The sequence below is a fragment of the Vulpes vulpes genome, chromosome 4 (assembly GCF_048418805.1).
Source record: "Vulpes vulpes isolate BD-2025 chromosome 4, VulVul3, whole genome shotgun sequence".
Lineage (NCBI taxonomy): Eukaryota > Metazoa > Chordata > Mammalia > Carnivora > Canidae > Vulpes > Vulpes vulpes.
The window spans coordinates 35,578,709-35,598,737 of record NC_132783.1 but is presented as its reverse complement, the minus strand read 5'-3'; the positions used below and the strand labels follow the sequence as shown (position 1 = coordinate 35,598,737).

The following is a 20,029-nucleotide window of genomic DNA, read 5'->3' as shown; positions in this document are numbered from 1 at the left end:
ACTGAGTTCCATTGTAAAAGATATTTTGATGATTATTCACGTAATGTCTTTTGAGTTGTTAACTGAATAACATCTTGATTGCTTGCATCATGTTAAAATGTACTTGTCATAGCAATGAAACAGTTTAGTGGAATACAAGCAATATTTCCTGACACTGTTAGAAATTTGGGAAGAGTTAGGAAAGGATTGACTTCAGGCCAGTTGAAGTTTATCAGATTAAAGAATTGTGAGCTATATGTAAACAGGATATGCTTATAGTTCTATTTCTTAGTATTCTAAGCCTCATCCCAATATATCTTTTCCTGTATCATAAAGGAAACATGAACAAGTGGTTTGAATACTCACCACATTCATACCTGTAAAGATTTTATCTACAACAGATGCATTTGGAATTATTTTTCTTTCATTCTTATAAATAGAAAAAATTATTTCTGGAAGATTTAAATGGTTGCTGATTTAAATGGATGCTACAATTAAGTACAATCCATTACAGAAAAGGAAGGGAATATGAACCTATGAACCAAAGAAAAATAATTTTTGTTTTATTCTACATACTGAATGCAAACAACAAAACTTAAAACCCAACAACCCAGAGATTTTTTTTTAAAAGGGAGATTCCTCTTAGGTGTTATGGTAATTGCTTTAGGGAATATTTGAAAATATTTTGATATTGGAATCTGATGAGATTCACTTTCCTCACATAGATACTCTTTGGATTGTTACTTGACATTTATAAGAATTTGAGTGTTGGTAGTTATAAGATCTAGGGCAGATCAACCTGGTTCAACTTCATTTTATTTTTTAAAAATTTAAAGATTTTATTTATTTGACAGATTAGGAGAGAGCACGAGAAGTGGGGAGGGGCAGAGGGAGAGAGAAGTAGACTCTTCTGAGCAGGGAGTAGGGCTTCATCTCAGGATGATGAGACCACGACCTGAACAGAAGGCAGATGCTTAACCAGCTGAGCCACACAGGTGTCCCTTAGCTTTATTTTGTACATGGTGTGGAGGAATTGAGGCAAAGGATTATCTTGGGTCCTCTCCTGCTATGCCGTTCTAGGAGTTCTAAATTAAATTAAGTGGGTATATATAGCCCTCTAGTGGTTTTGCTATATGCTTACACTGTTAACTTTGGTACATGTAGCATTTCTCTGAAGTTACTGATTTTGAAAAAATAGCTATTTGAGAAGAATCAGATTTTAGTAATATTATATGACATAAATAATGGAGGGGAAAAGATGGTAGGGATATTTTATTCTAACAATTTTCATGCTATATTATAACCCATTTCTGTAACCTACTTTTTGGGTTATTATAGTATGGTCCAGAATATTAGAATTGCCCTGCACCTTACAAGATGAATGATTGCATCCAGATTCTTTGCTGATAAATCCTGTGATTGTTATCTGATAATTGTGCATATCAAAGCATAGGGTAAATTTTTTTTTTTAATTTTTTTTTTAAAAATTTTTATTTATTTATGATAGTCATCAGAGAGAGAGAGAGAGGCAGAGACATAGGCAGAGGGAGAAGCAGGCTCCATGCACCGGGAGCCCGACGTGGTATTCGATCCCGGGTCTCCAGGATCACGCCCTGGGCCAAAGGCAGGCGCCAAACCGCTGCGCCACCCAGGGATCCCTAGCATAGGGTAAATTAAGTAAGGTACTTAGACTGTGAAGTAGATCATACATATCCATGCTATGAAATACAAACTACTAATAAGTTAGACTTAAATTTATTGACCTGGGATTTATGATAGGACTTTGAGGAAGAAAAGTTACAGAATGATTTTATATGCATATCTCCCCATTTTTGCTTAAAAGAAAAAAAAAAACGAGAGAAACTTCAAATCCTAGTATGAATATGTGTTTGTATAAGCAAAGAAAAACAGAAGATCTAAGCCAAAAAATATTACTACCTTTAGGGCAGTGAGATTTGGAAGGATAGAAAGATTACTTTTTTATTTATGTCTGATTATTCAAATTGTTAAGGAAAAGAAACAAATGAAAAAAATTGAAAGGCTCAACAGAAAGGAAACTTAATCTGAAAAGTTTTAGGTGACCAAGTTTGGTTTTTAATTTCAGAACTGATTTCCAGCAACAATGAGTTAAGTCAACTCCTGCTGATTTTGAGTTTGTTTATTGTTTTAATGGGAGGTGTGCACTTCATAATCTCCTTAGATACAAGACTGATGCCCAAAGTGTTTAAAATGTGTGGTGCTTGGTATTTCTCTTTATTCTGCTAATAAGCTTTTTCCTTGTTCTGGGATTTAAAATCCTTTCTTCTCCAGCCCAATTAAATTTGTTAAGATTGCATCTATGAAAAGGCCCTTCTTTGAGGTCTTTGAGTGGAACTGATTGGTTCTGAAAATTCTTCCTTCATTGGTTCTTAAAACATTTCATAATTATTGAAGGCTCATTATGAAGGCTGTCTCAATTTCTTCCTCCAAAATGCTAAGGAATAATTTAGACAACAGTACAGACTCTAAAAATGAAGATGGCTCCGTCTTTTCACAGACTGAACACAATATTGTTGCAGCTTACTTGATCACAGCAGGTATGGATGTTTACTCCATTAACCATTATTTTGCTTTTGAATGGGTGAAGGAAAGGGGTTTTCAGCTTAAGGCAGGAGGAAAAGCATGGATTCAGAGATGTTTCAGGTTCCATATTGTTGACCAACAAGTCAGTTATTTTGTCTCAGTTGGGGTGCTCATGTGGTAAATAGGGATAATAATACTTGCCCTATTTGGTCGATGTGTAGCAAAGAGAAAGTAGGTGAAAGGATAAATGAAGGCATTGTTAATGATGGTAAATGCCACAAGTTATTTTGTATCTTGTGTAACAGTAGTGAAGTGGGACTGAGAAAAGTTTTCTAGAAAATAATTCTTTTATGATCATCCATATATTTCCTTATTATGTTAAGTTTTTATTGGTGAAGAATGTGTACCATGGCAAAAATATATATGCCATTTACTATTCTCATACATACTGTTCATAGTCTTGTCTTGGTGGTGGAATCTAATTAGGATGGAAAGGTCTTAGAAAGAAAAAGTTGCAAAAAGAGGTAGCAGATTATTGTCACTGAGGACAGTTTGAAAATTCAGCTCATTCCCAGAATGCTGTATTGGGAAACTTTTGAGCTTTGAATTTCATCTTTTAGTATCTTTGCAACAATGAGCAACTTCCTTCAGCTTTTTCTTCCATTTTCTTATCTGAAAACAGGATAAGAATAAGGTAACTGTCATGATTGTTGAGAAGAGTAAAATTAAATGACCTAAATGACACATACAGTAGGTGTTGGATGCATACTTGTTTCTTTCTGCCCACCTGTACGGACTCATTGATGTATACTAAGGTTTAAGATAAAGGCATGTTTACTATATAAAAGGGTGGAGGAAATGAAATAGAAGTTGTCCATCTTTTTAGCATATAGGTTGAATTGTATACATTTTATATTGTGCAGTCCCTTCATTTCCAACTTTATGCTCAGTAATAAGTTTTAGAAGTAACTCTTATATTGGGTTATTGCCATTTTGTGGATTGGCTTATGAAAATTCTCAAATATATTCAAAAGTGGAGTGAAAAGTATGAGTTTATTCTTTATAGTTGCTTAGTTTCCCTATAGTTCACAATTACTTCTGTGCTAGAAATTGTGGATCTTCAGTTAATTTTTGTAAATTTCAGGGATATGCTAACTTGTTCATTTGAATACCTCTGTATGATAAATACTGGACAAGTTCTGTTTTCCTTTCGATGTTTGTTGTTGCAACAATATTAGAAAACAATATGCTAATTAAAGAGAAAATCTTTACAACTACATAGAAATACTTTGTATACAAACTTTTGATTTAGCTAGTTTTTTGTAGATGAACAAGAAAAACTGTCTTTTTAAAATCTGTTTACAAAAGTAACATGCAAAGAAAATTTCTTGTTAAGAAATTGTTCCAGGTTCTTATGCTATAGCAGTAACAACAGTAGGAATTTTACTACCACTACTATGATGATGGTCATCACCACTACCACTACCACTGCCACTACTAGTGCTACTGTTATTTGAATACTTGCACTGTTCTAAATACTTACACATACAGGATAATTCATCCTTATCCTTATAAGTTTTATCTTCCCCATTTATATAGATGAAGAGTTTAAGTAACTTACCCAACACACATCTACTAATATCTACATCAGGATTTGAACCCAGGCATTTTGATTCTAGAGCACTCATGTAACCTCAAGGGCCAGTTTTACTGAGGAATATACCTTTTTTATTATTTATTTATTTATTTATTTATTTATTTATTTATTTATTATTTGAGGAATATACCTTGAGGGTGTGTTGTGTTTTTGGTTTTTGGAAGATAAACTGAAGGGAGCATATCTAACCTCTTCATGCTTCTGTTGAAAGATTTATTGTTCTTCAGGTCTCCCAGTTTTCCCCTTTTAACAAAACCCACTTATATTTCCAAATCAAAACCAAAGCTTTGCGGAGAAGAATTTAGTTAAAGCATTTTTTTCATATGTTATCTTTACCAAGAGTTTATTAGTTTAGTTTTGTTTTGTTTAAAATTTAATTTTCAATTTAGTATGTTTCTTAGATTTTAGCTTACAAACTTTTACCAGCTTGAGCACTCTCCCTTTCTCCAGGTAAGGCTGGGAGGCAGGAGGACATGGTATATTGAGGATCTAAAATAAGTTCATTATGGATGAATTGTAAAGTGAAGTGTAAGAGATAATAGGCTGCAGAGGAGGCTGTGGACCAGGTAATGAAGAATCACCTAAATGATGAGGAATCACTGAATGACATGATTCCATTTGCATCTTAGAAATACACTGTAATAATAGCTAAGAGACCACATACAAGCTGTTGTATGATTAAGAAGGATCCTGAAGAGGAAGAAGTGGCAATTGGGATAGAAGTAGACACATTCAAGTGTCAGAAGTTAGAATTGTTAGTTGTATGTGGCAATTGAAGGAGAAGGAAAGGAAGTGTTAAAGATGACAAGTTTTCTGTTTGGGGGTTCCTACTTAGATGGGGAAGCTATTCATCAAGAGAGGAGTACACTTGGGAAAGAACAAATTTGAGGAAAAAAAGTCTCTGGGTTCAGTGTGAGAAATGCCCAGTAAAAAGCTGCATGTGTAGATTTGAATTTTATGAGATCAATCTGGAAAGGAGCAGCATATAGGCTTGGAAATGTATGAAATCACAGACTATGTGTTCAATGTTAAACAAAAGGGGTTCTAAGAAATTTGGACAATGCACATATCTAATAAGGTAGAGATGGAGAAAGGCCAGGGTATAGATTAAGTAGTATCTACCAAGAGATTATAAGAAAGCTACAGAACCCAAGAGAAAATTACCTTAATTTAGACATAACTATTAAATGATGTATTGTCTACTAAGAAAATACCTGCAGTCAGGGAAATAGAGCAGAGAGCTTGAGATAGTGGCTGAATGGATAGAGAAAAGGGCCAAATTGTTTACCTCATACCCCCCATTATATCTAAGACCTCCTCCAAAATACAATTACTTTATTCTGGTTGTGTACTGGTAGGCAACAACTTCTGCATTATGTTTTATATGACTTTTAAAATCATCAAATTTGTACTTAGCTTAGAAAGATTCAATTCATTAAGCTTTTTGGATGCATGCTACAATACTTGACACTATAAATAGAGCCAAAAGGGCACCTGACTGGCTTAATCAGTAGAGCATGTTTCCATCTATCCATGTTGGATGTAGAGATTACTTAAAAATAAAACCTTAAGAAAAAATTTTAAAAAAGAGAGAGAATCACTGAATTTGCTATCATTGTGCCTTACTTATACTTTGCAAGAATAATAGAACTTAAACAATATGAGTTTTAATTGTGCTCTGTTTATTAAGTAAATTTGTTAACTGCCACATACTCATAGAACACAGAAGTCATTAGGAACCTGAAATCTAGATGAGAAAACTAGGAATACCTAAGAGTTAAATGTAGCATCACATGAGATGAATTATGTAATATAAGCAAGCACTTTGGAAATTTAGAGAAGAGAGAATACTGTGGGTAGGGGAAGGCTCTAGGGCAGAGCTGGGCTTGAATAGAACTTTGAAGGATAGGTAGCATTTGAATAGATACAGGAAGAGAGTGTTTCAAGTGGGAAAAATAAGAGTCAAAATTTACAACAAGCTTGTGTATGTGATAAATAACTAGAGTAGAGGGCTTGTTTGGCAAATGTGGTAATTTGCTTAGAGAAGGTGAAAACAGATTGAGGCAAAACCTGGAATATCAAGTTGGGACATGGGGGCTTTTATTCCACAGCCAATGGAGAGTATTGGAGTTCTGAGAATAAAGATGGCTAATTCTATGTTAAAGCCAGCTTACTGTGCCAGCAGTATGAAGGGAAAAGAATAGGAACCTGGAAGACTAGTGTCACAGGATCCTAAAAGAAAGTTTTGACTGAGGCCCCAAGATGTAATAGAAGTTCTTCGTCAGTTGCTACTTTTGGGTGTTGGTGTTTGGAAATCCTCCCTCTCTACAATTGCTGGGGGCTGCTCACCAATAGTACACTTCAAATACAACTCTTCTCTTGTGGCTTACCCCTCCTTTAGCCCCCAGGAATCTGATAATGGCTCTAGCCTGTAAGCCAAAATCTATTCATTCCTCATCCCCACTGTTAGGACCTAGTGTGACCCACAACTAGCTTATGGGAAATTTATCCATCCTTCGCAGCATGTAGAGGTTGTTAATTGGGCTAACATGAGTGTCTGGTCCATTCAACAGTACTACTCATTGTATATAAATATACTACCATTCTAATTAAGAAATTCAGTCATCTGTCTACTTGAGTCCATCCCATCCCAGGGCATTGACAACAATGAGTTTCTGGCCCTGCAATGCTACGAGTCAGATCCCAGACTGTGGAAACTTGGAGGTGTCATGTGTGAGGCTTCTCAATGTACCTAAAGCCAGTCTGACTCCCTTTCTGAGTAGTCAAACCTTGCAGTGTGCATTCTATAAGGGGTCTGTGTGTGTGTGTGTGTGTGTGTGTGTGTGTGTGTGTGTTGCATGATGAACTCAGGTTTGAAGCTGTTGAATTTCCAAAAATACTGGAACAGTCATATGATCTTACACGTGGTAGATCCCTAGTAATGTTCAATGGCAATGAGTTTAATGAGAAGGGATATGGAACTGGAGCATGAGTCAGGGCTGGAAAGTGACAGAAGAGCTGTTAGGATAGAGTGATAGCTTAAGGCTTGAGAAAGCAAACAATAGAGAAAGAAAAGCCTCAGGCCTCAGGAAGGAGGAAGAGGAAGTTAGACTGCCAAAAGAGATGGTATGGTCATACATATATCTTAAAAATCAGCAGAGGTGGTATCATGAAAGATAGGAGAGGGATTTCAAGAGCAGGGTGATTGACAGGGTATTAAAACCAGCCTTCAGTGCTCTATATGCAATCGATAGATTTTTTGTTTTAATTTTATTGTTTCCGTTTCACAAGAAGGGCTGGGAAGATATTACAACCAGTTTTAAGAACAGTTGGAGCTCATCAAATAAATGAACTAAAATGGACTTGCTATGTTTTTGAAGGGACTTAAATATTTAATTTTGAATACTACTTTTAAACATTCAAATCAAAGTGATTTTAATTTTTGTATATGTTCTCAGGTATAATAAGTATTTTCAGCAACCTAATAGTTCTGGGCATCTTCATTAAGTATAAGGAACTTCGGACACCCACAAACGCAATTATCATTAACCTGGCTGTTACTGATATAGGAGTCAGTAGCATCGGATATCCCATGTCGGCAGCTTCAGATCTGTATGGAAGTTGGAAATTTGGATATGCAGGATGCCAGGTATCGGAGACATTGGAATGAAAGCAAAATAAAAGATTAAAGAGATATAAATTTAAACGTCTAAAAAAAAAAAATATCCTGGGACGCCTGGGTGGCTCAGTGGTTGAGCGTCTGCCTTTGGCTCAGGGTGTGATTCCGGTCTGGGGATCGGAGCCTGCTTCTCCCTCCTATGTCTGCTTCTCTCTGTGTCTCTCAGGAATAAATAAATAAAATCTTTTTTTAAAAATACAAAAATACAAAAACATCCCAAGGGTTTCAATCAAACAAGACAATGTAGGATAATAGATAGACTGCTCTTACTGAAAATAGCTCCAGAAGTGACTGGGAAATATATTCTTTAATAAGAGAAATGACATTGGTAGCATTCATTATATTTTCAAAATTTCCCTGACAAAACAAAAAATTTCCCCCAAAACAAAAAAATTAGCATTTAACCAGAGAAGAAAAGTAAAAATTTGCATATTCAAAAAACTTGCATATTGCAAATTCAAAAAGAAATATCCTGTTTTCATTTGAAACAATGAACTATTTAATGACAGTATCATAATATCCAAGTAATGTAGTGAGTTTACCAGTTTTTCCCCCAATGGAAAGTCCTCCAATGGAATTGCTATTAATTATATCCATTATTATTTTTACTGACAAGGAAATATATTAATTTGTATTAGGATAGTAGGCCATGGCTTTTGCTTGATTTTTAAAAAGTTTACTATTTTAAGGTATAAAATTATAGAGAATAAAATGAGAGTAATAGAGTAATGGATACTCACATATATACCACCTGGTTTTGTCAAATCTTAATGTTTTGCAATATGTGCTTCAGGTTGTTTTGCTTTTTAAAGATAAAATACTTGAGGGGCACCTGCGTGGTTCAGTCAGGTAAGGGACTTATTCTTGGTTTTGGCTCAGATCATGGTCTCAGGGTCGTGAGATGGAGCCCTATGTTGGCTCTGTATGCTCAGTGCAGAGTCTGCTTGAGATTCTTACCCACCCTGCTAGTGTGCACACACTCTCTTTCTCAGTTAAATAAATAAAATCTTAAAAAAAAATAAAGATCTAAAACCTGAAAAATACTATTAAAGGCCATGCATTGCATGCCATCCCCAATCTTACTTCCTTTTCTTCCATGATTGTTTTTCTATCTTGGTACATATTTACCTGCAAATAACCTAAACATCCAGAAAACATCCAGAAAAATGTTTTAAGTTCTGTATAAATAATACATTGTTTATGTGATGCAATCTTATATGATAGTATGTTTTTGATGTTTATCCTTGTTGATGGATATAGCTGTAAGTCACTTTTTAAAATTACTACACGATATTCCATTTTATGAACATACCCCAGTGTATTTATTTTCCTGTTATTAAGCATTTATTCTCAATTATTTTCTGTCACAAACAAGGCTTCAAGTAAGCATTCTTTTGTCTCTACAATACATAAGAGGTTCTTTAAACATCTTGTTTATGAGAAAGATGGTTGGGTTGTAGAGCATATTCATCTTCAACTTCATCAGATATGGCCAAATTTGCTCTCCAAAATGGGTATGCCAATTATGGGAACTTTGATTATTCCACATTCTCTCCACTGCTTGGAGTTGCCAGACTTTTAATTTTTTTATCACTTTGGTGGGTGTGAAATGGTACTTATAATTTGCACTTCTTTGAATATGTATTGTGGTTTATATCTTATATCATAAACATTCAGGTTTCCTCTTGTATGAATAGCTCATTTTTGTTTGTCTTTTCTTTTTGTTGAATTGTTTATCTTGTGAACACTAATATTTTGTTGGTTATATGCACTGCACTTAATTTATGGTTTGTTTTTGCATTATGTTTATAGAGTATGTTGTATAGAAGTTTTACTTTAAGTCTTAAAATTTTAAAAGTTTATTTTAATTAATGAAGACCTAAAACACTTTCCACAGATGTCTTTAGTAAGCCAGTTACAATATGACAATAGAAAATTTATTCTAAAATTATTAAAATAAAAAACATTCAATGTATTTAAAATGTATTCTGGCCATGGAATAAAAATGTAAATGTCTCTTGGGAGGGTGTATAGAATGGTGTATTCTTTCCAATTTTGAATTTTAGATTTATGCCGGATTGAATATATTTTTTGGAATGGCAAGTATTGGATTACTCACTGTTGTGGCCATGGATCGATACCTGACCATCTGTAGTCCTGACACAGGTATAGCACTTCTCTCAACTTTCCCAACGAATTCATTTCTTGCTTAAGTACCACTCACACACATTCACTTTAAAATATAAATGTAATGAGTTGTAATCATGGTCAGTTATTTCTCTGACAGTCCTTGTTCAAAAATTTCAATGATTTCCTATGATACTTAGAATAAAATCCAAATTTCACAGCACAATCTCCGAGGCTCTGTGTGGTCTGGCCCTTGGCTATCTTTCCAGCTTTGGCAAGGACACCCTATGGGGTACTGGCCTAGGCTTTTCCCATTTCAGGGATCTTTGTAAATGCTATTTCCCTGTGCCTGGAGCGTGTTTCTCCCTGCTTATCCTCTGACTGATCCTTTTTATCATTCAGGTGCCAGCTTAAATGCCTTTTTTCCCCCTGAATATGAATTCAGGTAGATAGGCTCTGAGTGAACTGAAGTGCTTTGCAAAGAATCTACTTCATAGCAATGTTAAGTAATCAGTTAAAACAAGGTGAAGATATGAATTTCATCAGTGGCAAATGATGCTAATATTTCATCTGTTTGTTAATAGGAAGAAGAATGACCACCAACACTTACATCAGCATGATTCTGGGGGCCTGGCTCAATGGTCTCTTTTGGGCTTTGATGCCTATTATAGGGTGGGCTAGTTATGCCCCGGATCCTACTGGGGCTACTTGTACCATAAACTGGCGGAAAAATGATGCGTAAGAGACACATTTTCACTTCATAATCAACTGTTTCTAATGTAGACATTTTTTCGTCATTTCAAATTTAAGCTCAGAGCAAATGCTTCCTTACAGAATGTGGCAAAGTGCTTCCCTGGTAGTGATGATGCAATTCTAGCATTGAATTATGCTTGTTTGCAAGTAAAGGCCATCCAGCTCCATTACCATCCTTACCCTCTTCTGTCTTCTGTCTCCTGGGGCAGCAGAGTGGGTAGAGAGCACCCATTGGGTATTGGCATCTCAGGAGTAGAATCTGAAAGGGAAAACGGAATCTTAATATCGCTAGACAGCATGTGGCTTTGCCGAAAGCCCAGGCTGACTCCCGACTATCTTTTCAAGATGATCTGGTGATAAAGCTGGAATGACCCAGTAAAAGCAAATCACCATAAGGATTTGCTTGCTCCTTAGTGATGCTCTTCTGTATTTACCAGGGAAAAGAGGGTAACTTTGTTAAAGAAAATGAAAGATCACTCAGAAAAACAGAAAATTTCTCTCAAACTAAATCTAAATCTTAAACTTTCTGTAGAGGGTCAATAAGTAAATATTTCAGGCTTTACAGACAAGACTGTCTGTTATAATGATTCATCCCTGCCTGTGAAAGCAGCCATAGACAGTATGTAAAAGAATGTAGTTCCAATAAAATTTAATTTACAAAGACAGATGATAGACTGGGTGTGGCCCATGGGCCATAGTTTGCCAACCCCTAGCCTAAATGAACTAGTTAAATATTCTTTCCAACCTACTTAATAATATAGTGACTGTTGAGCAGTGCCAGTATTATTTTTAGTAATTGCCCTGTTTCCTTTTCCTTATTCAGCACATGAAACAAATAGAGATTTAATGATTCCCTTTTCTTATTTTCAGATTTTTTGTTTCTTTCACGATGACAGTTATTGCAGTAAATTTTATTGTGCCCTTGACAGTGATGTTTTACTGCTATTACCATGTCACTCGATCCATTAAATGCCACACTACTAGTAACTGCACTGAGTATCTCAACAGAAATTGGTCAGACCAGGTAGATGTAACAAAGGTAAGACATTAAAATTCTTAAAATGTTTTTGTAATGGAGCTTTTACGTCTATGTGGTCCATATTACAATCACCTCTCCCCAGCACCTGATGCTTACTCTCTGGCTCTTTTTCTTGTGTTTGTCTCCATATTTTTAAAATTTATTTTATTTTTTAATTTTTAATTTTTTTGTCTCCATATTTCTAAATGATGTGTTTGCTGTTTTGGGTATTTTTTGTTTGCTATTACTCTTGATTTCCTACTATAGACAATGGGAGTATATTTCTCTTACACTATCTTTCCTACTCCATATTTTGTATATGTTCTCAGGTATAATAAGTATTTTCTTCTCCTCTTCTTGTCTGCATTAAGTAGACAAGACATTAAATAGTCTGCATTACTATTTGGTTACATTGTTGACATTATCATAACTACCTAAATTCTGTTTACTACAGATCTCTGTAGGGTTCTGTGATTTGTATTTTTTAATCAGTTTTTTTTCTTTTGGGGCTAATAATTCATTCACGTCTTTCATTCTCTTCCTCCTCTCAGTCCTCTCTTCTGCTACCCTCTGTCCTCCGCACTCCCCATAGTTTTGTTTGCTTACTATTCTGTGTACTTGTCATGAATTCATCTCTAAACTCCCCACCAGAGGCACCAATCTTCTCTCAGTGTTTCAAATGCATCAGAAACTAACTGACTTCATCCTTTATTTGGAACTCCCTCTTGGAGCTCTCAAGCATCTTGCTCTGCCCTGGCCCTTCTCTAAGACCACTGCCAGCATCCTCAGATCTTATCAACAGCTGGGAATGCCTTTGGCCTCTCTTCTGAGGTGGATTGCCCATTTTCTGGCTTGTGTATCTTCCTTTTTCTTGGTTACTTGCTCTCATTTGTTGGAACACATTCTCAAGTAGATTTCTGAGAAGGTTATAGGGAGGTAAATTATTAAAGATTTTATTGCCATATCTTACTTCTATGACCATATTTGACTGTTAGCCTCACATGGAATTTTAAATAGAAAAATGATTTTCAAGGACGCCTGGGTAGCTCAGCGGTTAAGCATCTTCCTTCGGCTCAGGGAATGATCCTGGAAACCCGGGATCAAGTCCCACGTCAGGCTACCTGCATGGAGCTGTCTTCTCCCTCTGCCTGTGTCTCTGCCTCTCTCTCTCTCTCTCTCTCTCTCTCTCTCTCTCTGTGTCTCTCATGAATAAGTAAATAAAATCTTAAAACAAAGAAAAATGACTTAAAAAAAATTTCATTTATCTATTCATGAGAGACACAGAGAGAGAGGCAGAGACACAGGCAGAGGGAGAAGTAGGCTCCGTGCAGGGAGCCTGAATTGGGACTCGATCCCAGGTCTCTGGATCAGGCCCTGGACTGAAGGTGGCGCTAGACCGCTGAGCCACCTGGGCTGCCCAGAAAAATGATTTTCAGAGTTTTGAAGGCATTGCTCTATAGTCTCCTAGCTTCCAGTGTTGCTATTGTGAAGGCTGACAGCATTCGAGTAACCGACCCTTTGTAGTGTTCTATGTTCTCTCTGGAAGCTTGAAGGATCATTTCTGTGTTTCATGCTGATGTGCCTTAAGGGAGCTCTTTATTCACCCATGTACTGGGTATGTGGTGAGTGCTTTCAATATGAGGACTCAAGTCTTCCCCTTCTGGGAGATTTCTTGTATTATTTCTCTGGTGATTTCCTTTCTATGTTTTGTTTTTTCTATTCTCTTTCTGGAAGTCTTTTTTTTTTTTTTTTTTTGGTATTGAATCTTCTGGATATATCTTCTAATTTTCTTAATTTTCTCTCCTATGTTGACCCTGTCTTGGACTTTGTTTGTTTATTGTTTCTACTTTCTGCAAGATTTTCTCAACCATATCTGGTCTGAAATTGGGTTAGAAAAGTGAGGCTCAAGCCTTGGGTGTGAAATTTAAGCAGGCACCAAAAAACTCAACAATCCAAAAAAAAGTAGCTAATGTAGTATTTTTTAAAAATAAGAATTAATGTCACATCAGAAAGGGAGACAAACCGTAAGAGACTCTTAACTATAGAAAATGAACTGAGGGTTGATGAAAGGGAGGTCGGTGGGGGGATGGGGCAACTGGGTGATGGGCATTAAGGACGGCATGTTATGTAATGAGCACTGGGTGTTATATGCACTGATGAATCATTGAACTCTATCTCCGAAACTAGTAATACCCTATATGCTAATTAATTGAATTTAAATTTAAAAATTAATTTAAAAACCCATATTGAACAAAATATAAAATTTTAAATAAACACAGCATCTGACCCTGCACTTGCATGACACATTTCATACCCTAATCTTGGCTAACCACATCATCCTACCTTTCTAGTGCATTTTGAAAATTCTGCTCTTTCTTTTTCAGCTAGGGTAAAGGATAAAAATGGTTTTAATAGATAAAAAGAGTTATTTTACACCCTCTACTCCTTTCCAGTAGCCTCCTTTTCTTTTATGGATATATATCTTCTCTCATTTCTGTGATGGTATTATGTACATACTTACATTTTTCTCTGTTCATCACATATTTTTTGTTTCCCCTGAATTTCTGTACCAATTTTTTGGGTATCTTTTTTTAAAAAAAATATTTTTGAAGTATAGTTGACATACAATGTTATATTATTTTCAAGTGTACAACATAGTGATTTGATGATTCTCTACATTACACAATGTTCTCCACAATAGTTATAGCTCCTGCCTGTCACCATACAATGTTACTACATTATTGACTATATTCCCTATGCTGTACTTCTCATCCCTATGACTAACTTATTTTATAACTGGAAGTTTGTACCTTATCTCCTTTACCTATTTTGCCCATCCCCCTATATTTCTCTCCTCTGGCAATCACCAGTTCTCTGTATTTATGAGTCTGTTTCTGTTTTTTGTTTGTTCATTTGTTTTGTTTCTTAGATTCCACATATAAATGAAATAATATAGTATTTATCTTTCTCTGTCTGACTTATTTCACTTAACATAATATACTCTAGGTCCATCCACATTGTTACAAATGGCAAGATTTCATTTTAATGGCTAAGTAATATTCCATTGTGTGTGTGTGTGTGTGTGTGTGTGTGTGAGTGCGTGTGCTCCTGAACCATTTTTGTCTCTGCCTGTCAGTTTGTTTCCTCAATGTGTGGTGGTCAATGACTGTCTCTTGCATACATATTTAAGAGTGATGCACTAAAATGCTGATTGTAAGTTCTGAGCATTCACATTCACTGGGATGTTCCTTTGGGGGAATTTCTGATGCTCTGTGTCTGAATGTATTTTCTTCTGGGCTGGTCAATTTCCAAGAAGATTCTTTTTTGTTCCTAAGAGGGAAGCATAAGTCTGTACTCTCATGGCTCAGAGCAGGGAGGGGGCAGCATGCAGCACCTCTCTTTCAATACACTGCTCCAGCTCTCAGCTGAGCCTGGTGCCTCCTAGTTTCTTGCCTCTTACTCTGAATCTCTGGATTCTTCTGGGGAGAGGAAGGGGAATTGCCTGTTTGAGTGGTGAGTGGTGAGGGGATTCAGAAATCTAGTTGCTTCTTTTTGCGGATTTCAATGAGTTCTGCTATATCTCTACATTCAGAGCCAGCTTGTTACCTTCAATTCCAGGGACTTTATGTACTGTTGTGGAATGGATTAGTCTGTATTTAGTTTTCCCCTGCCGCTGGCTCTTTTTAAAATTTTTTATTTATTTTAAAATTATTCTTGTGTCTGATAAGTAATTTGCTGCTTGTCCAATGATTAATAAGTTTTAGTTTTTATAAAGCTATTGTCTAATCTGTGATTCTCAATCCTTGTGGGTTTTTATCTTTTTTTATTTTTAAGATTTTATTTATTTACTTTAGAGAGAGAATGAGTGAAGCATTCTTCATTCATGAGTGGAGTGGAGTAGAGGGAGAGGAAAAAGCAGACTCCCAGCTGAGCAGGGAGCCCAATGTGGGGCTCCATCCCGAGATCCCCAGATCATGACCTGCACAGAAGGCAGATGCTTCACTGACTGAGCCACACAGGCGCCCCTGGGTATTTATCTTTTTAAACCTCTTTTCCATCATTTTAGTGGATAATCAATAAAGAACAATATAAAAATTATAATTTTTTATTTAAACAAGCTGCAAGGGGGAACCTCTTTACAAAACTATCTGTACTGTGCATATATATTGAGCTCAAATCATCTGTTCAGAATTCAATGAACTCAATATAGAATTTTGTTTTTTTCCAGGTTGAATTTAGAAGGTTAGAAAGTTATATTTTAGATTAGCAGATAATGACAGTGAGGGCAAAAAGCACAGTGCCAGCAGTCCATAGCACAATTATTAGAAATGGGTTAGGAGTGGGTTTTCATCTGCCTCTCATCAAAGCCAGCTTTAGTATTCCTCTCTAGCACACCAAAAGAAAGAGGACATTCTTTACATTTGTATAACATTCTATCCATTTAACAAGCCCTTGTTATCATAGAGACTGAGTCACACAGGCAAAGTACAACAAGGTTTGGAAAAATTCAGTTTTTCCTCTATGTCATCATCAACATAAATTTATTCAAAGTCCACTCTAGATAATTTTTCATACTATTTTAAATATATTAGCTATTTTGGGCACCTGGTGGTTCAGTGGTTGAGCATCTGCCTTTGGCTCAGGTCGTGATCCTGGGATCCTGGGATTGAATCCCACCCACACTGGGCTCCCCACAGGGAGCCTACTTCTCCCTCTGCCTATATCTCTGCCTCTCTTTCCCTGTGTCTCTCAGAAATAAATAAAATCTTTAATATATATATATATATATTAGCTATTTCAATATTTTAGATATTGGGTTTGCCAAACATTGATTTATCTTACAGATGTCCGTGATAATGATATTTATGTTTCTGGTGGCCTGGTCCCCTTATTCCATTGTGTGCTTATGGGCTTCTTTCGGTGACCCAAAGAAGATTCCTCCCTCAATGGCCATCATAGCTCCACTATTTGCAAAATCTTCTACATTCTACAATCCCTGTATTTACGTGGTTGCTAATAAAAAGTAAGTAGTGTTAAAAATGCTTTTAAATTTAAGAAGATGGATATAGAAAGAATTTTAAAAAGATTTTTGAGGAGGCAAGTGACAGAAACTCACTTGAAACTAGTGTAAGAATTATTTGGCTCATGCAATATGTGTCCAGGCCCTTAAATACCTAGAGCTCCAGTGACAGCCTCTTCCCACATGGAGGCAAGATGATTACAGCAACCCAAGACCCACGTTCTACCATAAGCTAAGCATCCCCAAATTTGAGTTTCAATTCAGATGACTCTCCAGCAGAAAAGCTGCTGGACGGTGGTTGGTGGGCTCAGTTTAATTCTCATGATTACCCCCCACTCCCAATACATGGAATTGATTTTACAAAGAAAAGAGTGGTTCTATTATCAGAAAATGGACAAGGTGAGGAAGGCAATGTTATGCTCCTTAAGTGGGTGGCATAGTTGCATATTTATTAAAAAGAAGTTATTCAAATGCAAGGGAAAAACTCAGTTCCAAAATAAATGGGCTTCAGGAGTGGATAGTCATTGAGGATAATAAAGAATCCTTCCTTCTCCCTTTGTTGGAACTCAACAAAGATTTCTTTTCTGTCTCCTCAGTGAAGCCTAGATTACTTTATTTCCTGTTACTGCTGAAAGATGGAATAACCAATTTATTGACCTTAAATATTTGATCAGAAAAATCTCAGTAGAGGCCAGGTAATTTGATACTGAAATGCAAACTTTCGTGTTTATGCACATGTTTGGGAGAGCCGCGTTAGCTACAGGTATACAAAAAAACATAAACACTGTCAAGACCAAACAGACCACATAAGAAGACTAAAGAACATATTTTAAATTCAGAGTCTATTTGTAGTTCTTTTGGAAAGATTATTTTCAAACTCCCCTTAATTTCAACTGGCATTTGCTCAGAAGAGCAAATGTGTAAAATACACATTCTCAGTTCAAGTAAATTGTGACTGACATTCAAAGTATCATCCTCCGGATGCCTGGGTGTGGTTGAGCATCTGCTTTCGGCTCAGGGAGTAATCCTGGGACCCAGGATCGAGTCTCGCATTGGGCTCCCTGCAAGGAGCCTGCTTCTCCTTCTGCCTGTGTCTCTGCTTGTCTCTCTCTGTGTCTCTCATGAATAAATCAATAAATAAATCTTTAAAAAAACAAAAACAAAGTGTCATCCTCAATACACATAATTATTGATTTTTATTAAATATCTTCAATGTTTATAATCAATGGTGCAAATTTGGTCTTTATACCTTATACTTTATACATTTATGAATATACTTTTTAAAAAGATTTTATTTATTTGAGACAGAGAAAGTGAGCAAGTGGGTACGCTTCTGTCTGGGGAAGGGACAGAGGGAGGGACAGAGGGAGAAGCAGGCTCTACACTGAGCAAGGAGCCTGATACAGGGCTCCATCCCAGGACCCTGGGATCAGGGCCTGAGCTGAAGTTAGATGCTCAACCAACTGAGCCACCCAGGCACCCCATTTATGAATATCATTAACAGAAGATGTTAAAGTCGGAAGCAAAAATTTATTTGGAGATGTCAATTAGCAATAGAGGCATCTTAGCCATGTTTGAAAATGCTTTAAAAGTTCCAAGTCATTATAGGATAATGCCAGATTTCCCCTTTCTTACTGTAGATTTCGGAAGGCAATATTTGCCATGTTCAAATGTCAGACTCATCAAGCAATGCCCGGGACGAGTATTTTACCAATGGATGTATCTCAAAACCCGCTGGCTTCTGGAAGAAACTGAAATAAGAGAAAAGTACATAGTATTAAGATATTTTGTTGCTTCTCCCCCATGGTTTAGTTTTATTTTAAATATGATCTGTTGTAGACATAGATTATTGTCTTATTACACCCTCAATTCCTTAAGTGTAGCTTCTAGTTCTTCTATTTGTGGGATGGCTACTGTAGTGAGTGTTTATTTCCTTTATATGAGCTTAACTATTCATTTCCTTTGATGCACAGGCACTTGAGACCCATTCTCTTTCTCCCAATCATGGCATTCAATGACCTGGTAACTGGTGTGGGCCCTCCACTAGACTAGAAGTAGCTACTATTTTAATGTTAAAATAAATTAATAATAATAATAGCCTTCAATAAGTATATTACTGAAATGAGTTGTTGGATATTCCTAGCTAGATGGAAAACATTTTTAGCATTTCACACTTTTAAAATTGCAATGCAATTATTAGCCTCTATTATTTAACAAAAATAATTGAACGACTATTAAACACATTGCTTCTAAATCACATTAGTTGATGCACATGTGTACATTACATAGCAATATAATCTCTGCATATTATGTATTCTTCATTTTTAATTAACATTTTTCTGTATATGTATTTCCGTATGTTTGCCACTAGAATTAATCAGGGAGGTTTGTGTATTTGTTCTCTTTTTCCTATTTTGTTTGTCTGAAATTTATTTTTATTGTGGCAAGAACACAGCATGTGATCTACTCTCTTAACCAGTTTTTGTGTACAATACAGTATTGGTAACTATAAGTACAGTAGTATATAGCAGATCTGTAGAACTTCTTATCTTGTTTAACTGAAACTTTATGTATATTGATAGCTGGATGCTTGTTCTTTGATGTATCTTTAGCAGGTAGATGCATTTTGCCTGGCACGTAATAGTCACTCAATAAAAAAAAAAATTGTTGAATGTTGAATGCATTTATAAACTCATGCATTTGTTGTCTTAAATAACCATTGTTAAATAGTTGACATTTAAAATCTGCAGTTTTTTATTTTAATTGAGCAAATTTTTCTAGCTTTATTGTTTCTATATGCATCCTATCATTTTAAAATAACATTTCCTACAATATTCTTATTTTTATAGAATTGGCTCTCTTTTGAAAAGGTTTTTGGTTAAAAGATGATTGATAGAATCACTCAGTACAATAACACGAATAAATTATATGTGTGTGTGTTATCAGGCAGGGGCAATCAGGAGGTACTTGACATGCCCAGATATATATAAATGTGTGTGTGTGTGTGTGTGTGTGTGTGTGTGTGTGTGTGTATAAAACCTAAATCCCTGATTGTCAAATGTCCATGAAGATTTACCATTTTATGTATGTGGAGGTAGTTTTTAATTATCGAGTTTAATTTTTATTTTCTGATAGAGCCCAAATTTGCTAAAAGACATGACAGTTGATTTTCAGATATGGTTTGTTGCCTGTATTGAGAAACTAATTCAGAATAAAATATATTCTTGATCAGAG

General features: G+C 35.8%; 1 protein-coding gene across 2 annotated transcripts; it reads left to right on the top strand.

The window, feature by feature from the left end:
• Nucleotides 1-2,288: 2,288 nt before the first annotated feature.
• RRH (retinal pigment epithelium-derived rhodopsin homolog) lies at nt 2,289-20,026 on the top strand. Of its 2 annotated transcripts, XM_026017607.2 has the most exons (7): nt 2,289-2,555; nt 7,657-7,847; nt 9,944-10,043; nt 10,589-10,742; nt 11,628-11,796; nt 16,620-16,798; nt 18,436-20,026. In XM_026017607.2, exons 1-7 carry the CDS (start codon nt 2,420-2,422, stop codon nt 18,548-18,550), a joined length of 1,044 nt encoding a protein of 347 aa, XP_025873392.2. In that variant the 5' UTR covers nt 2,289-2,419; the 3' UTR covers nt 18,551-20,026. The 2 variants fall into 2 exon arrangements, with proteins under 2 accessions (XP_025873392.2, XP_072611584.1); XM_072755483.1 differs by lacking the exon at nt 16,620-16,798.
• The last annotated feature ends 3 nt before the right edge of the window (nt 20,027-20,029 follow it).

Bases quoted from the DNA above. Each gene is read 5' to 3' on its own strand.
- RRH (XM_026017607.2), top strand. From the start codon at position 2,420: ATGAAGGCTGTCTCAATTTCTTCCTCCAAAATGCTAAGGAATAATTTA. The intron at 2,556-7,656 runs GTATGGATGTTT...ATATGTTCTCAG, and splicing joins AGCTTACTTGATCACAGCAG to GTATAATAAGTATTTTCAGC. The intron at 16,799-18,435 runs GTAAGTAGTGTT...TTCTTACTGTAG, and splicing joins TACGTGGTTGCTAATAAAAA to ATTTCGGAAGGCAATATTTG.